We start from the raw sequence: 15,315 nt of genomic DNA on the forward strand, positions 1-15,315 counted from the left end.
GCCGTCTCTGCGAAACCTCCTCAGGTTGCGGTCAACATCAACAACCTCGTCCCCACGACGGATCGCAACCACTACATGGTAGGCATCCTGGATTCGGAACGCGTGGTGGAGTACGTGCCTCCCGTGAACAAGGTGTGCCCCGCCTCCAACGGCGGGCAGACCGCGCACAGCATGAACGTGGTCTCGGTGGACGACGGCTACACGGTGGACAAACCGGTCGTCGAAGCCGAGCACGGGGGGATAGTGAAACCGGTCGAGGCGCTCTATTTCGTCTCCAACTTCACGCCGGGCATCGACTACATCAACCTGAACGTCAGCTGCGTCAATTACGACGTGAGCGCTCTGCAGCCCTGTCTGATCGCCGTGTGCGGAGGCGACAACAGCTGCAGAAAAGACTACGGCAGACTCTGCAACTCCGCGCACGAGATCGTCAACGACGCTCGCAGGGCCGGGGAGCTGATGAGGAAAGGTCTGGAGGAGCTGGCCGTGCAGGAGAGCAAGGCTCGGATGTACGAGCTGCCCGACGACACACCCCCTGGCTGGACCGCGGACCGCAAGGAGGTCACGCTAGGCACAAGAGGTTCCTCCTTGGGGTGATAACGGGAGGCGTGGGGCTGGGGCTCGCGTGGCACGTTTCCAACAGGCCGGACGACTTAGAGAAGCAAATGGACTCTCTCAAGAACTCATACGTGGCGGTGTCGAATAGGCTGGTCGAAGTGAGCAACGAGCTCGACACCAACATAGCCCTGGTCAACGGCAGGATCGACGACCAGGAGAAGAAGATACAGAAGAACAACGAGATCGTCAACAGTAACTTCGCCGCGCTGAGGGACGCCATGATGAGGAACACCGAGGCCGCCTTGCGAGACACCAACGTCAAGTTCTCGGTCATGGCCAGCTACCAAATGTGGTACGCTCAGATGCAGAGCGTCACCCACCAGATGACGCAGGGCACCATGCACACCAAGTTCATGGCCAGAGGAGTGGAAAACTGTCTGAGGCAGATAGCGTCGAGACGTTCGGGCAGCTGCCCCAGCGGCATGACGGTCATGCGGGAGCATCCCGGCATGTCCAAGTTACCGACCGTCGGCACGGCCCTGTACAAGAACAGGAAGCTTTTCATAGTGCACTCTGTGCCCGGGACCGTCGAGAAGACCGTGTTCAGAGGGATCATACCCATGCCCAAGATGAGCACGAACAGAGTGCCCTGCTGGCCCGACTACAAAGTGTGGCTGATAGACAGCAGGTATTACGAGCCGTCTGACTGTTACGGCAAGTACTGTCACAAGACTGAGCCTCACGAGAGGTACCTTAGGTGCACGAAGGATCCTGGCGAGTGCAAGACCGTGTGCGCCCCTTGTCACCGAGGCATTTGCTACCAGGATAGGAAAGTCACTTGGATGGAGGGATCGGCCGTAGTCGAGATCGAGTCCCCTCCGCTCAAAATGGTCTCCAGAGCGCATATATCGGACGGACCCATGTCTTTCTCGGATCTACTGAAATCCGGTGTCCCCGGGACACCTGAGATGCAGTTATTGCAGGCGGTAAACATCAGCGTCAAGCTCCTGGACGTGCGAGACCTGGACAACATCACGAGAAGCCTAGAAGAGTTTGATAAGCGGTACGACGAGATCACGACTAGCAGGGTCACGTTCGGCAGGTGGCTTTCGGGATTCGCCAGCGACGCAGCCCTATGGACCTCTGTAGCTGTACTAATGGCGTGGTGCTCCGCGCTCTCCACAGGGATCAGACACATGTTCTTCTGCGGCACCGGCGGCGGTGGTGGTGGTGGCAAAGGAGGAGTTGTGCTCACGAACTATGCCAATCCAAAGAGACGATCTAAAATGTTTTAGCCACTTGTAAACAAATATATTTGGATGCTTTAATTACCCTTTGCCCTAATGAGGATGAGTGTGTGTTGTTGTCTGTGTACATCTACACCCCTGTAGATGTACACAACAATTGTGTGCATATGAACGCTTGAATAAAAATGTCCCGTACGGCAAAAAAAACAAAAGTGTGTGTGTGTGTGTGTGTGTGTGTGTGTGCACAATATTGTAGGAGAAGAATGAAAATGATCATAGGCACGCTTAAAAAAATGTCTCCCGCAGCAAAAAAAACACAAAAGTGTGTGTGTGTGTGTGTGTGTGTGTGTGTGTGTGTGTGTGCACAATATTGTAGGAGAAGAATGAAAATGATTTTGAGAACACAAGTTTGAATTACACAAGTGCATTCATTTCACCATACTTGACACAAACGCCAAGCAAGGGTTCACAAAACACCGGGCCACAGGCACATGTACGGATCAGACACTCATTGAAAGTGGACACGAGTTTATGTGTTATTGTGCGTCTATGTCTATACCCTTCTAAATAATTGTGTGGGCATACGGATGCTTGCATAACAATGTCCCGTATGGCAAAAGGCTTACGTGTTATTGTGTGTGATATCTTAGAAAAAGACACAACGATTTTCTGAACACATGTTTGAAGTACACAAGTGGCATTTTATTTCACTGTAACATGACACAAACGGCAAGCAGTGGTTCACAATACAATGGGTCACAGGCGTGTATACGAATCATACGTTGAATCATTGAAAAATAACAACGGTTTTGACATGATTACGGCCTGATTCGTAGGCCTGCACCGGTAGCAGTAAAACCGCCAGAACCCTGGAGGAGAGGACGAGTCCTCCGTTTGAGCGCACCAGCACCGACGCCTCTCCCCTCGAGATCACCAAATTGCCTGGCTCAGCGATCCCAAAGTCGGCCTGCTTCTCGGGTATCACCGTCTCCTCGGGTGGTCGGAACCACTTGCCCGAGTGTCGCCTGAAGAACCATCAGCCGGGGGACTCCGACGTGCTTTCGCACAGTTGAACGTAGTGGTTGATGAGCACAAAGCCCTTGATGTGTAGGTCGTGTATACACCCGTCATCGTCAGGTTTGATCTTCGTATAACCGCTTCTCTTGACATTCAGAATCGGCTTGTGGATCTCCTTGGCCGTCATGAAGTTGGGGAGCTACGACCAATACGCCGTGAGAGCAGACTTTGGGGGTGACCCAGAGGCCGCCGTTCGAGTTGACACAGGAGGCTTCCTTTGCGTTGTAGACGTCCACGCTGACATTGCCGTAGTGTAAACATGTTCTCGTATTTACACGCACGGCAACACGATCCCACTATTCACAAACCTCGGCCTGTACAATGTATTCCCAAATACTGAAGGGCTACAAAGACGACATAGCAGAGAGGGTTAGCTATTTCAGAGGTTTAGCGGATGAGGTCCTGTCAAATGACCCCGACGGTGAGAATCTGCACAGGTTTTTTCACAGTAGTACGAATCCGGTTAAGGCAATCTGTAAGATCGTCGACCATTGCCTTGAGAATGAGGAACGTGCGGAGAGATTCATGAAGGCTTTCCGTAAGAATGATCTCTACTTGTATAATGACCTGAGACACTACGGACCACGGGGAAGGTTCGGTGAGTGAAATGTACAGTGAAATTGAGGCCCGGATCACTGTGACTTCTCGAGACTAAAAGTGCTTTTTGTATTTGATTCAGTCAGGAAAGCTCCTCCCGCTGTGACTTTGACAGAGAAGGTGTGTGCCGCGCTCGGCGACAAAGCCCACGCTCTAAGGTCCATGCTTCTGACGCCGGAGTATGTTGGGAGGATTACGCACGTCATGCCCACGCTAGACATATTGGTGCAACACGAGCAATTGCTTCCCGAAGAATACGCTGAGCTCTGGTTAGACCGCCGCGATGAGAACGCTATGGTGCGGTATCTGGAAAACCTGTGTGGGGACACCACCGTCCCCAAACCTAACCGGCGGTTCATCTCCTTGGTGATGTTTTCGTTTAACATGCATGTGTTCGGCCTGCCGAAAATGACTATCAAAGATGTCTTGTGCTTCCAAAACACTGATGTATAGCTGTGTATTACAAAATAAAATGCAGTGACGTAAAAGACCTGTCGCCTTTTCTCAATTGTGGGAAATGGAGCTGTTGTAAGCACACTTGGCAGTCAAACAAACAGTGCCGACTGGCTTGTAAGGAGAGTTTGGGAAGCACCACAGTGCTTTATGAACATGTACATGAATTACTTCTTGTGGAAATCAAACACTGAATACACAGATAACAGAAAGAACTATTTTTTTATTACAAACAAAAAAGAGAGATTGCAGACAACAACAGGCTTTGATTCCAGCCACAGTTTCATCTTTACATGCGTTTAGTCATATCGGGCACATGTCCCATAAAATGCATTACAGACAACAGAACATTTTCAGCTCGCCACCTCAGTAGCACTGGAGCTTCTGTGGAAAACCAAGCAATTGTGGTGGTCGCACTTATATGGGTGGACAAAACCACAACTACCGTTGGCTATTGTTTAACAACTTCAGTTAGGTGGTTTCAATCGCAGGCGTCATCTTCAACCGCGGTGCAATTGTTCCCGTATTTACACGCACTGCAACACGGCCCCTCAACCTCGGCCTGTAAAATGTATTCCCAAATACTGAGGGACTACAAGGACGCCATAACAGAGAGGGTTAGTTATTTCAACTCTTTAGCAGACGAGGTCCTGCCAAATGACCCCGACGGTGAGAATCTACGCAGGTCTTTTCACAGTAGGACAAATCCAGTTAAGGCGGTCCGTAAGATCGTCGAGCACGAGGAACGCGCAGAGAGATTCCTGAAGGCATTCGGTAAGATGGACCCCTGGTTATATAATGACCTGAGACAGTACGGACCACGGGGAAGGTTCGGTGAGTGAAATGTACAGCAAAATCGAGGCCCGGATCATTGTGACTTCTTGAGACTAAAGTACTTTTGTGTTTGTTTCAGTCAGGAAAGCTCCTCCCGCTGTGACTTTGACAGAGAAGGTGTGCGCCGCGCTCGGCGACAAAGCCCACGCTCTAAGGTTCATGCTTCTGATACCGGAGTATGCTCGGAAGATTACACACGTCTACTCCGCGGTAGACGTATTGATGGCACACGAGCAATTGCTTCCCGAAGAATATGCCGAGCTCAACGTAAACTCTGATGATGAGTACACTATGATCCGGTATCTGGAGAACCTGTGCGGGGGCACTACCATCCCCGAACCCAACCGTCGGTTCATCTCCTTGGTGATGTCCGCATTTAACATGCATGTGTTTGGCCTGCTCCAAATGTCTATGGAAGGTGTCCTTGTGTTTTGTGTGTAGCTGATATGTTGGTAAAACGTCTTGTTGACTTGTGATATGCGGCCGTGTATTACAAATAAAAATGAATTTGATGAAATTTCCTGTTGACTAGTCTTATTTTGTTTCTTTTTTGGGGGGGGGGACCACCGGGCAAGAAAGCTTTATTATTAGTCAAGGCCGTTGTAAGCACACTTGGTAATCTGCATCGAGTATGCGGCCTCTGTTCGGGATGACTGAGTGCTGGTAACACGGTTACGACTTTGGTGTTGAGATAAGCCAGTGATAGGTTTCACATGTTTGAACCACAAACGGCCAGGCACCCGGACAACCCATCCCATCATATTAGCTGTTATGAGAGTTCAAAGTCCAACCAGAGCCACTGTGTCTAACCAGTCTGGAAACGTCAGACCGCAGCTGCTCTATCCAACCATTCCGCAAATCCTTGAAATATCCGACCGCGGCAGCTCTATCCAACCATTCTGTGAATCCTTGAAATATCCGACTGCAGTCGATTTAGCCGACCGTTCCATGGAGCCTCGAAACGTCCGACCATTCCACTGATCCTCGACACGTCTGACCACAGACATTCCACCCAACCGTTCCCCCCGATCCTCAAAACGCCCAACCTCATTCGATTTAGCCAACCGTTCCATGAAGCCTCGAAACGTCCAACCTCATTTGCTTTACCCAACCGTTCCATGGAGCCTCAAAAAGTCCAACCGCATTCGCTTTAGCCAACCGTTCCATGGAGCCTCGAAACGTCCAACCTCATTTGCTTTAGCCAACCGTTCCATGGAGCCTCGAAACGTCCAACCTCATTCGCTTTAGCCAATCGTTCCATGGAGCCTCAAAATGTCCAACCTCATTCGCTTTAGCCAACCATTCCATGGAGCCTCGAAGCATCCAACCTCATTCGCTTTAGCCAACCGTGCCATGGAGCCTCGAAACGTCCGACCGTTCCGCTGATCCTTGACACGTCTGACCGCAGACGTTCCATCCAACCGCTCCCTCGATCCTCAAAAAATATCCAACCGCATTCGCATTAGCCAATCGTACCCCCGATCCTCGAAACATCCAACCGCATTTGCTGTAGCCATCCGTTCCCGTGGCCATCGAGCTCATAGAGTCGCCGACACCAACCTACATAACAGTTATAATACGAGGTATTAGACAAAGCGAAGCGTCTTGGCTGACAAAACAAACAAAGCGAGCATGAAGCTCATTGTGCTACTGGCTTGCATCGTGGCATGTAAGGTCTCCGCTGTGACTGAGACCTACAATGCCCGGTGTCCCAGCGGCACCACCGTCACCGTGAGCGCTCCCGGTACGAGGGTGATGTCCACATTCAAACATTACAAGGCGCTCGTGTGTACTGCGTGTGGTGTGCCAGACTGCAAAGAAACAAGACTGTTCAAAGGCGACCGCGAGAAAAAGGATGACGACCCGGTGAAGACTACTAGGAACTTGGAGAGCTTGAGTCTAAAGAACTACGATGCGGATGAGACGAACGTATCCTACAGATGTCCCGGGGGTGGTGTTCGAATGGTCGGCTGTTACAGGAGTCACACCATGAAGGAATGCCTCACGGGTCGATGCAATCGATGTAGGACCTCAAGCTGTGAAGTGTATGCCGGAAGCAGGAGGGCACAAAGTGGCCATCTCCAAAGAAATATATCAGGTTTAGGTTTCCGCGTAGCAGTCACTCAAGGTATCGACAAGCGGCGAGTCCTCGCGGTCGAAGTGGACTACACCATTGCGCACAGAGAACCCGTACTCGGGTCCCGGCATTGGTCTCTTGAGGCTCCACAGGTCGCAGACGTATTTTATGGTCTTGGCCACTAATCTGCAAGTCGCCTCGGTCCAGGACTTGGACTGGATCGTCGCAGGGACCTTCGTGAGATCGGCCAGCCTCAAACACACGGCATGTGTTTAAAACTAGAAATTACAAGTCGCAGTGGTATCAAATTTTAAATTACTCTTACACTAAATGAACACCAGTGACAAGTGAGAAACCCAGGAAAAGTTTTATCAAATAAAGACAAACTTTTAAACTAATATTTTGACTGAGTACTTTATCAATATTTGGAGTGTGTAAATGATGATGAAAACATGTGGAGCAGAAGATAATAACGATGCCATTTTATTAGTTTACATCCAACAGAGCTGAATAATAATGTGTAACAGAACAAAATAAAGATGAAAGATCTGTGATGTGCTGCTATGTGTTGCTGTGTTTAAAGCTGTTAACACTTAAAACACAAAACACTGACATTTTTAATCAACCATACAGAATTCCACCCTTTATTTATCTTCACTTTATGACTACAGTGAACTGCAACAATATAACTAGAGATAATGATACTAACCCTAACCCTAATGGTAAGGGTAAAGGTACAGAGTTTTATATTAGCATTCAGAGCGACTGACACTGCAATCTCTACTATTATACTCTATGGAGTGCATCAGTCATAAACACAAATCCATTAAATGCCAGTCAGAACCACATCTCTGCATTATGACAACAGATGAAACAACTGTACAGTGATTCACAGTGTGGATATATTAGTGCGATTAGATCTGAAACCACAAGTGTACAACAAACGCTTGAGGTGTATAGAGATTTTTTTCATCTTTACTCCATATATGATTGGGTTTAAGAGAGGATGATACACAATCACTTGTAAAGTCATTATTAAACGAGCAGTTATTGAGAAATCTGATTCCAGTTTCACTATAATAATATCATAAATGAAGAAACAGGAAAAGCTGATTAAAACCAGCAGGTGAGGTAAACAGGTCTGTACAGCTTTTCTCCTGAATATTTTATTACTTTGGTACAATATAATAAGTATCCTGGTGTATGTAAAAAGTATGAAAAGGACAGGGAACAGTGCAATATTTACCAACATAAAAACACCATAAATAGATAGTGCTACTGAACTCACACACTGACTTTTGTAAATTGAATTGTTACAAAAAATACTTTTTAAAGTAAAGGTACAGAGTTTTATATTAGCATTCAGAGCGACTGACACTGCAATCTCACAAGCAGGCATAAGCCAAGCTAAAATGAGAAGGACACTGACAGTTGTTTTTGTCAATATAGTTTGATACTGCAGAGGTTTACATATAGACACATACCTGTCATAGGCCATGACTGCCAACAGTAAGAACTCTGAGGTGGCCAGAGTATAGTATACAAAAGTTTGGAAGAGACAGGCTTGAAAATAAATGACTTGTTTTTCAGACATAAAGTCAATTAAAAGCTTTGGGTAGATATTAGTGCTATAAAGAATAGAGTTGATCAACAAAGCTGCTATGAAAATGTACATCGGCTCATGGAGGTTTTTGTGGATCACAATAAGGCTCACAATCGTAGAATTACAGCAGATTATGAGAATATATAATGTAAACATGACCACAAAGTAAAGATATCTGTATTTCTGCAATTCTACATGTCCACCAAGGGTTATATATGTTGCATTTAATTTATCCTCCATTAAGACTGTCTAAAAATCAACAATTATTAAATAAACAGACAAATTGTATAACAGACATACATAGATGGCCCATTAACAAAAAAAGCAGCCTTACTATGAGCACTACAGTAATATACAACCTGTATTGAACTGTCTCATTCATTCACAGGTACCCAACAGTTGAACTTAGGGGGTGTTCGTTTACAGACTGGTAGAATTTATACTGTTTTTACTAGACTCCCTGATCCTCTGTGGGTCTCATTAAACCTTACAACAAGAGCTACTACCACTTTAACAACATCAAATAATTCACCACCAGTAAAACTATTAAAATAAAAAGTGTAGAAATGTTGACTGCAGATGGTGTAAACCAAAATTGGCAATACATCATAATATACTCACCAAAAAACTTGACCAGTTACAACAAAGTGATTCAAATAAGACAAGCATATTTCTTCTACTGGATACACACCAACATTCACAATCCCAAAATGTTCTTTAATACAAGAGAGTCACTGTCCCAATCCAAAGACTTTATATATGATGGACACTGTGACAGCTCCCAGCTCCATAGCAGATGGGACATGAGCCACAATAAAAATTCAAGGTACAAAACAGATACATTGTTCCCAGAGATATTTTCTGTGTTTTTTTGTAGATGTTATCACACTGATGTGTGTACAAGTGATCATTTTTCTGGTAAGTTAGCTTTTAATAAGTTATGTAATGATATAAAACAAGGTGTATTTCAGATTTGACAGCTGTGATTGGTGGTCTGATGCTCTTTTCACTTCTGGCCACTACCATGCAGAATCTGGTTGCAAAATAGCAAAATAGTAGCCACTGTATTCAAAATATTTTGGCTTCACTTTTGCATAGTGGAGGGAAGTAGTGACATACACAGTAATTGACCTATTTCAAATCTTATGTTAGATAAACACTAAATTAGACACGTTTCAATCAGTCTTTAGGACTAATCATAGCAAAGAGACTGCACTGCCAAAAGAAGTGAATACTCAACACCACACAGCTGGTCAAGCAGGCCCAGCAGCGGCTGTACTTCCTGAGGAGGCTGAGGAGGTTTGGCATGTCACCTAGGATCCTTTGCAACTTCTACAGCTGCATCATCGAGAGCATCCTGCCCAGCTGCATCACTGTCTGGTATGGCAGCACTACTGCTATGAACCACAGGCACCTGCAGACAGTGGTAAAGACTGTGGAGATCACCAGGACTCTACTGCTCTCTCTGCAGAGCATTTACCACCGCAGAGTGCATAGGAAAGCTGCCTCCATCCTCAAAGACCCCACTCACCCCCAGCACGGACTGTTCGCCTCCCTGCCCTCTGGCCAGAGGTTCAGAAGTGTGAAATGCAGGACCTCTAGACTGAAAAACTCTTTCTTTCCCTCTGCCATCAAACTCCATAACAGCTGAGGAGTTTATTACCAGGAACAACAAAATGTACTGACGACCTGTACTGTTTACATTCTCACTTTGCACATGCATAATTGCACATTGACTGTTGACTACTGCACATGCAGCTCCCATGTAGCATACATTCTCTTATTATAGCCTTATATATTTTTATCATATCTCTGCATTTGCTGCTTAAAGTGTCATAGGTTTTGTGTTACCTATTCATCTACTTCATATTTCATTTGTACTGTGTGGCATTCATGTGGTCGGAAAAGAATTTCATTGTACAGGGAAACATGTTTCCTAACTGTGCATATGACGAATAAACACTTTGACCTTGAGTTTTGAATGCTTTCTGACATGAATGTATCCATGTATGTGGAATTCCTAATAGGCGAGGGGCTGGTGTGAACAGTGAAATCATTCCTAAATGTTCTGACATAAGACCGTTTAACTGAATGAGAGAGAGATTCAAGACTAAGTGGCAGGGAAGGGCTGGAGGGAAATCTGAGGAACTGAAGCCAGACTGTGCAGTGACATTAGTAATGCTGACTCAGCATCCATACCTTGTTTTCCTGGTCTTTATTATTATTATTATTCTGTACATTTTTTGGCCCTTAACTACTTCAGCATACTTTCAGCTAGAAATGCCATTCAGCTATCAAAAGGTCATTCATGCTTCTGTTAGGACCGGATTTCAGGAGTTAAAGTTATTTTTCTACTTATCATCTGTATTATTTTGCTTTTATAATGGAAGGGTTCAGTATGACTATTTGTCTGTGTTTCATTAACAGCTCCATGTATCAGTATTAACCAGCTCTTATGCATGCATCATTGTCATAATATTCAGCTTTGAGTCAACTAGTAGTATTTCTTGTCTTCTTGGTGAAATGTGCCTAAATTGATTGCAGAGATAAGTGTCATTCTGAAAACTATAGATAAGATGCTAACTGCATGTCTACTTTCAGTTAGAAAGAAACGCCTGAAAATAACAACACACACACTGCTTATTCGAACATTCTAGAATATTTATATGAACCTTGTGTCCAGTTCATGTTGTGAGTGTAGAGCCAACAGATTAGAAGATAATATGAGTTCATATTTGTATGAAACTTGTATGAACCTTGAAACAACAGATTAGAAGATAATATGAGTTCCACCCATGTACAGGGCAGTCTCAGCCCGAGAAGATAAATGTGAATTACTTCCTATTATCAGGGCTCTTGGGACTTGTCATCTCACAGAGCCCAGCGCTGTAATAACTCTGCTTTTAACCAGATGAAAATAAATCTATGTAAAGCTGATTCTTGTTTCCTGAGTGTTACTTCTTGGGGTCTTCAGATAAAAGAACTGCATGAATCTAAAACTTCTATTCAGAATTTTTCTAAACTTTATACTTTTGAAATATTTAGTTTTATTTTGAAAATCTTGCCCCATTCAAATGAATGGGAAAATTCAACTTCAGAATAATTTCAGCTATCAAAATGTTCAGCTCTTCAAGGATATTCATGCTTCTCTTCAGAATTTTTCTAAACTTCATACTTTTGAAATATTTAGCTTTATTTTGAAGCTCTTGCTACATTCAAATTAATGGGAAAAATCAACTTCAGCATAATTTCAGCTATCAAAATGTTCAGCTCTTCAAGGACCAGCTACCACTGGTGCAACAGTCATCTTGATATCTTATACGGTTTTTTATAATCGACATTTATATTTTGTCTGTTTGTCCATAGACAACAAATGGGCCAATACTATGCAATGCCATTGGCAGCTATGCGTCACGTGACCCCCCCAGTCTAGCAGCTTTCTCTATGCTTTTCCTCGTCCTCATTGCTTTTGTGCTCCTATTATCCCGTTCTTAAGCTTTATACACATATAATAGATGACAATCGTAGAGAAAATTGTCACAAATCCAGCTGTGTTGTTATTATAGCATGGTATGAACGGTATTTGCGTAAGTTGCACATTCCAGACAGTATGGACTTACAGCCAATACAGAAGATCCGCTGAAACAAAATGTCAGCATATTTGTAAATTGTAACTGTTCCTTCATTTTGTTTAATCTTGACATAATACAACAGTGGAATAACACAACAAATGTCTGTATATATATATATTAAACTTATTGCAGATGTCACCTTTGCTCGTCGCCGCGTCTCTCGCTCTCTGTCTCTCCCTGACTTGCAGTCAAATATACTGGAAGGAAAACGTCTAGGTAATTAAAAAACTCCACAGTTCCTTCAGTTTGTTTAATATCATGACATAATACAACAGTGTAATAACACAACAGGGTGCTGTATTTGTTTCAAACTGAATGCAGAAATGCACGTTTGCTCGTCGCCGCGTCTCTGGCTCTCGCTCCCTGTGACTCTCTCACAAGGAGCGTACAGCTGATTCTTATCAATTCTATTCAACTCGCGAAAAGTTTAACCTTAATATCTCAGGCATACCTTGGGCTAGAAACGCCATTTCAACCCTATTCAACTCATGAGACGTTCAGCTACCAATGGAATGCAACAAGCATCTTGATATCTTTTACGTTTTTTTTTTTATAATCGACATTTACATTTTTTCTATCTCTCCATAGACAAATCCCAGTGGCTGTGTGTGGTCACATAACTCGACCAATGATTAAACAATTTATTCTATCGATATTTTTTCTGCTTCCTGTTTTGTCAATATTCTATTTACCTTTCACCTTTTTAAGCATTACTTATGAGCCCTCCACTTAAGCTAATTAACTAGTGTGCATAACACAGGCACACATACAGTTGTTCAGAACTTTCAGCTACAGAAACCATTCAAATATTGAAGGATTTGCCAGTAGAAAAGGTGTTAAATACTATTAACTATAGGGCTATATAGTTTTGGATTTTGTTTTCCCTTAATAATAAAAACCTTCATTTAAAAACTGCATGATGTGTTTACTTGTGTTATCTTTGACTAATATATAAATTTGTTTGACGATCTGAAACATTACAGTGTGACAAACATGCAAAAAGATAAGAAATCAGTAAGGGGGCAAACACTTTTTCACACCACTGTACTTAGTGTAGCTGACCTCACACTGTGAAGTTTATCAGCTATGTTCAAATGATCCCTTTAAATTTAAAGATAGTGTTGAGTTTCAGTACTACTGTATGCCAGACAAGCAGGCAGAAGCCAAGCTAAAACCAGGAAAGTACTGAAGTTTCTTTATATCATGATAGTTGGTTATTGCAGAGGTTTACATAGAGGTGCATATCTGTCATAGGCCATAGTGGCCAACAACAAAAACTCTGAACCTGCAAAAGAATATTTTTAATATAATGAAAGAGAGACTAAACATGATATGATCTCTTTTTCAGATTAAAAAGTCAATCAAAAACGTTGGGTAGACAACAGTGTCCTACATGTAACAGCTGACAGTGTGGATACATTAGTGTGATTTGACCTGAAACAACAACCTCCTGAGGTGTTCAGAGATTTCTTTCATCTTTAGTCCATATATAATAGGATTAAAAAGAGGATGATACAAAATAATTTGTAAAGTCATTATAAAACGAGGAATTTTTGGAATGTCTGATTCCAGTCGAACTATAACAATATCATAGGTAATAAAACAGGAAAAGTTGATTAAAACCAGTAGGTGAGGTAAACAGGTCTGTGCAGCTTTGTTTCTGACTGTTTTACTACTTCGGTAGCATATAATTAGTATCCTAGTGTATGTGAAAAGAATAAAAAGCATAGGGAGCAATGCAAGATTTAACAATATGAAGACACCATAGATAGAAAGAGCTACTGAACTCACACACTGAATTTTGTAAACTGAGTTGTTACAAAAAATACCTTTCAAAGTAAGGTTACAGAGTTTTATATTAGCATTCAGTGTGATTGCTAATGCAAGCTCACAAGCAGACACAAGCCAAGCTAAAATGAGAAGGACACTGACAGTTTTTTTTGTCATGATAGTTGGATACTGCAGAGGTTTACATATAGACAAATATCTGTCATAGGCCATGGCTGCCAACAGTAAGAACTCTGAAAAAGCCAGTGTGTAATATGCAAAAACCTGAAAGAGAGAGACAGGCCTGATAAGTAATTACTTGTGTTTCAGATAAGAAGTCAGTCAAAAGCTTTGGGAAGATCGTTGTGGTGTAAAGAATAGAGTTGATCAACAAAGCTGCTATAAAAATGTACATAGGCTCATGGAGGTTCTTGTGAATCACTATGAGGCACACAATTGTGGAATTACAGCAGATTATGAGAATATATAATGTAAACATGACCACAAAGTAAAGATATTGGTATTTCTGCAATTCTACATGCCCACCAAGAGTTATGTATGTTACATTCAATTTATCCTCCATTAAGACTCAAAAAATAAACAGTAATACAACAACAATACTATATAACAGACAGATAACTGACAAGAGAAGTTTTACTATGAGCATCACAGTAACATACAACCTGTTTTGAAACGTCTCATCCATTCACGTGTCCAGCCTACAGATGAACTTAACAGACTGTTCACTTGCAGTTTTTGTACTATATTTACCAGGCTACCTGATCCTCTGTGGGTCTCATTAAACCTTACAAGAGCTAATAACATGTTAATAAAATCAAACTCTGGGGCGTTGAACCCATAGCTTTGTTGTTGTAATGCTTGCTGCATTTATTTATTCATTCAGTTATTTACTTGGCACTCCAGTAGTTTGAGTTGTACTTTCCTTAAATAGTGTGCAGTGGTGAACACACATCTAAACTCCAGTCGCAAGGCACCAAACAGCAAACTCCAAGGCTGAGAAATGAAGCCAGTGCAGAAATGTCAAAACCTGCAGTTCCCCCAATGGCCACTTGAGGCTGGCCCCCATAAACTCCCCTATTAAACTGCCCAACTTTACAGCAGAAATAAGTAATGGCAGAAGAAGTAATAGATGTGTGCTACCCCCTTCTGTTGTGATGGCAATACAAAATAAATGCCCTTCATTCAATGGTCAAAGGTCAAGGTCAAAGTGTTTATTTATCATATGCACAGTTAGGAAATGTGTTTCCCTGTACAATGAAATTCTTACTTTGCCGTCCACATGAATGCCACAAAATACAAATGAAATGTAAAGTAGATAAATAAGTAACACAAAATTTAAGGCACTTTAAGCAGCAAATGCAGCAATATAATAAAATATATAAAAATATAACAGAGAATGTATGCTGCATGGGAGCAGCATGTGCAGCAGTCAACAGTCAATGTGCAATT

General features: G+C 43.2%; 3 protein-coding genes across 3 annotated transcripts; 1 reads left to right on the plus strand and 2 right to left on the minus strand.

Annotated features, from left to right (window-relative positions):
* Positions 1-4,311: 4,311 nt before the first annotated feature.
* LOC109958396 (uncharacterized) lies at positions 4,312-6,152 on the plus strand. The gene is made up of 3 exons (XM_020596980.1): positions 4,312-4,766; positions 4,846-5,129; positions 6,015-6,152. Exons 1-3 carry the CDS (start codon positions 4,502-4,504, stop codon positions 6,150-6,152), a joined length of 687 nt encoding a protein of 228 aa, XP_020452636.1. The 5' UTR covers positions 4,312-4,501.
* A 1,580-nt stretch (positions 6,153-7,732) lies between these two features.
* Positions 7,733-8,686, minus strand: LOC109958397 (olfactory receptor 6N2-like). Its single transcript, XM_020596981.1, has one exon. It carries the CDS (start codon positions 8,684-8,686, stop codon positions 7,733-7,735), a length of 954 nt encoding a protein of 317 aa, XP_020452637.1.
* Positions 8,687-13,497: 4,811 nt separating this feature from the next.
* Positions 13,498-14,428, minus strand: LOC109958398 (olfactory receptor 11A1-like). The gene is given in 2 exon segments (XM_020596982.1): positions 13,498-14,139; positions 14,141-14,428. Coding segments are annotated over 2 exon segments (930 nt in total).
* Between the last annotated feature and the right edge of the window lie 887 nt (positions 14,429-15,315).

This window comes from Monopterus albus, unplaced genomic scaffold (assembly GCF_001952655.1).
Source record: "Monopterus albus unplaced genomic scaffold, M_albus_1.0 scaffold32.1, whole genome shotgun sequence".
In the NCBI taxonomy this organism is placed as follows: Eukaryota; Metazoa; Chordata; class Actinopteri; order Synbranchiformes; family Synbranchidae; genus Monopterus; species Monopterus albus.

Excerpts from the sequence above, each read along its gene's own strand:
- LOC109958397 (XM_020596981.1), bottom strand. The coding sequence starts at position 8,686 with ATGGAGGATAAATTAAATGCAACATATATAACCCTTGGTGGACATGTA.
- LOC109958396 (XM_020596980.1), top strand. The coding sequence starts at position 4,502 with ATGTATTCCCAAATACTGAGGGACTACAAGGACGCCATAACAGAGAGG. Across the intron at positions 4,767-4,845 it reads CGGACCACGGGGAAGGTTCG|TCAGGAAAGCTCCTCCCGCT; the intron begins GTGAGTGAAATG and ends TGTTTGTTTCAG. Across the intron at positions 5,130-6,014 it reads ACCGTCGGTTCATCTCCTTG|CCAATCGTTCCATGGAGCCT; the intron begins GTGATGTCCGCA and ends CATTCGCTTTAG.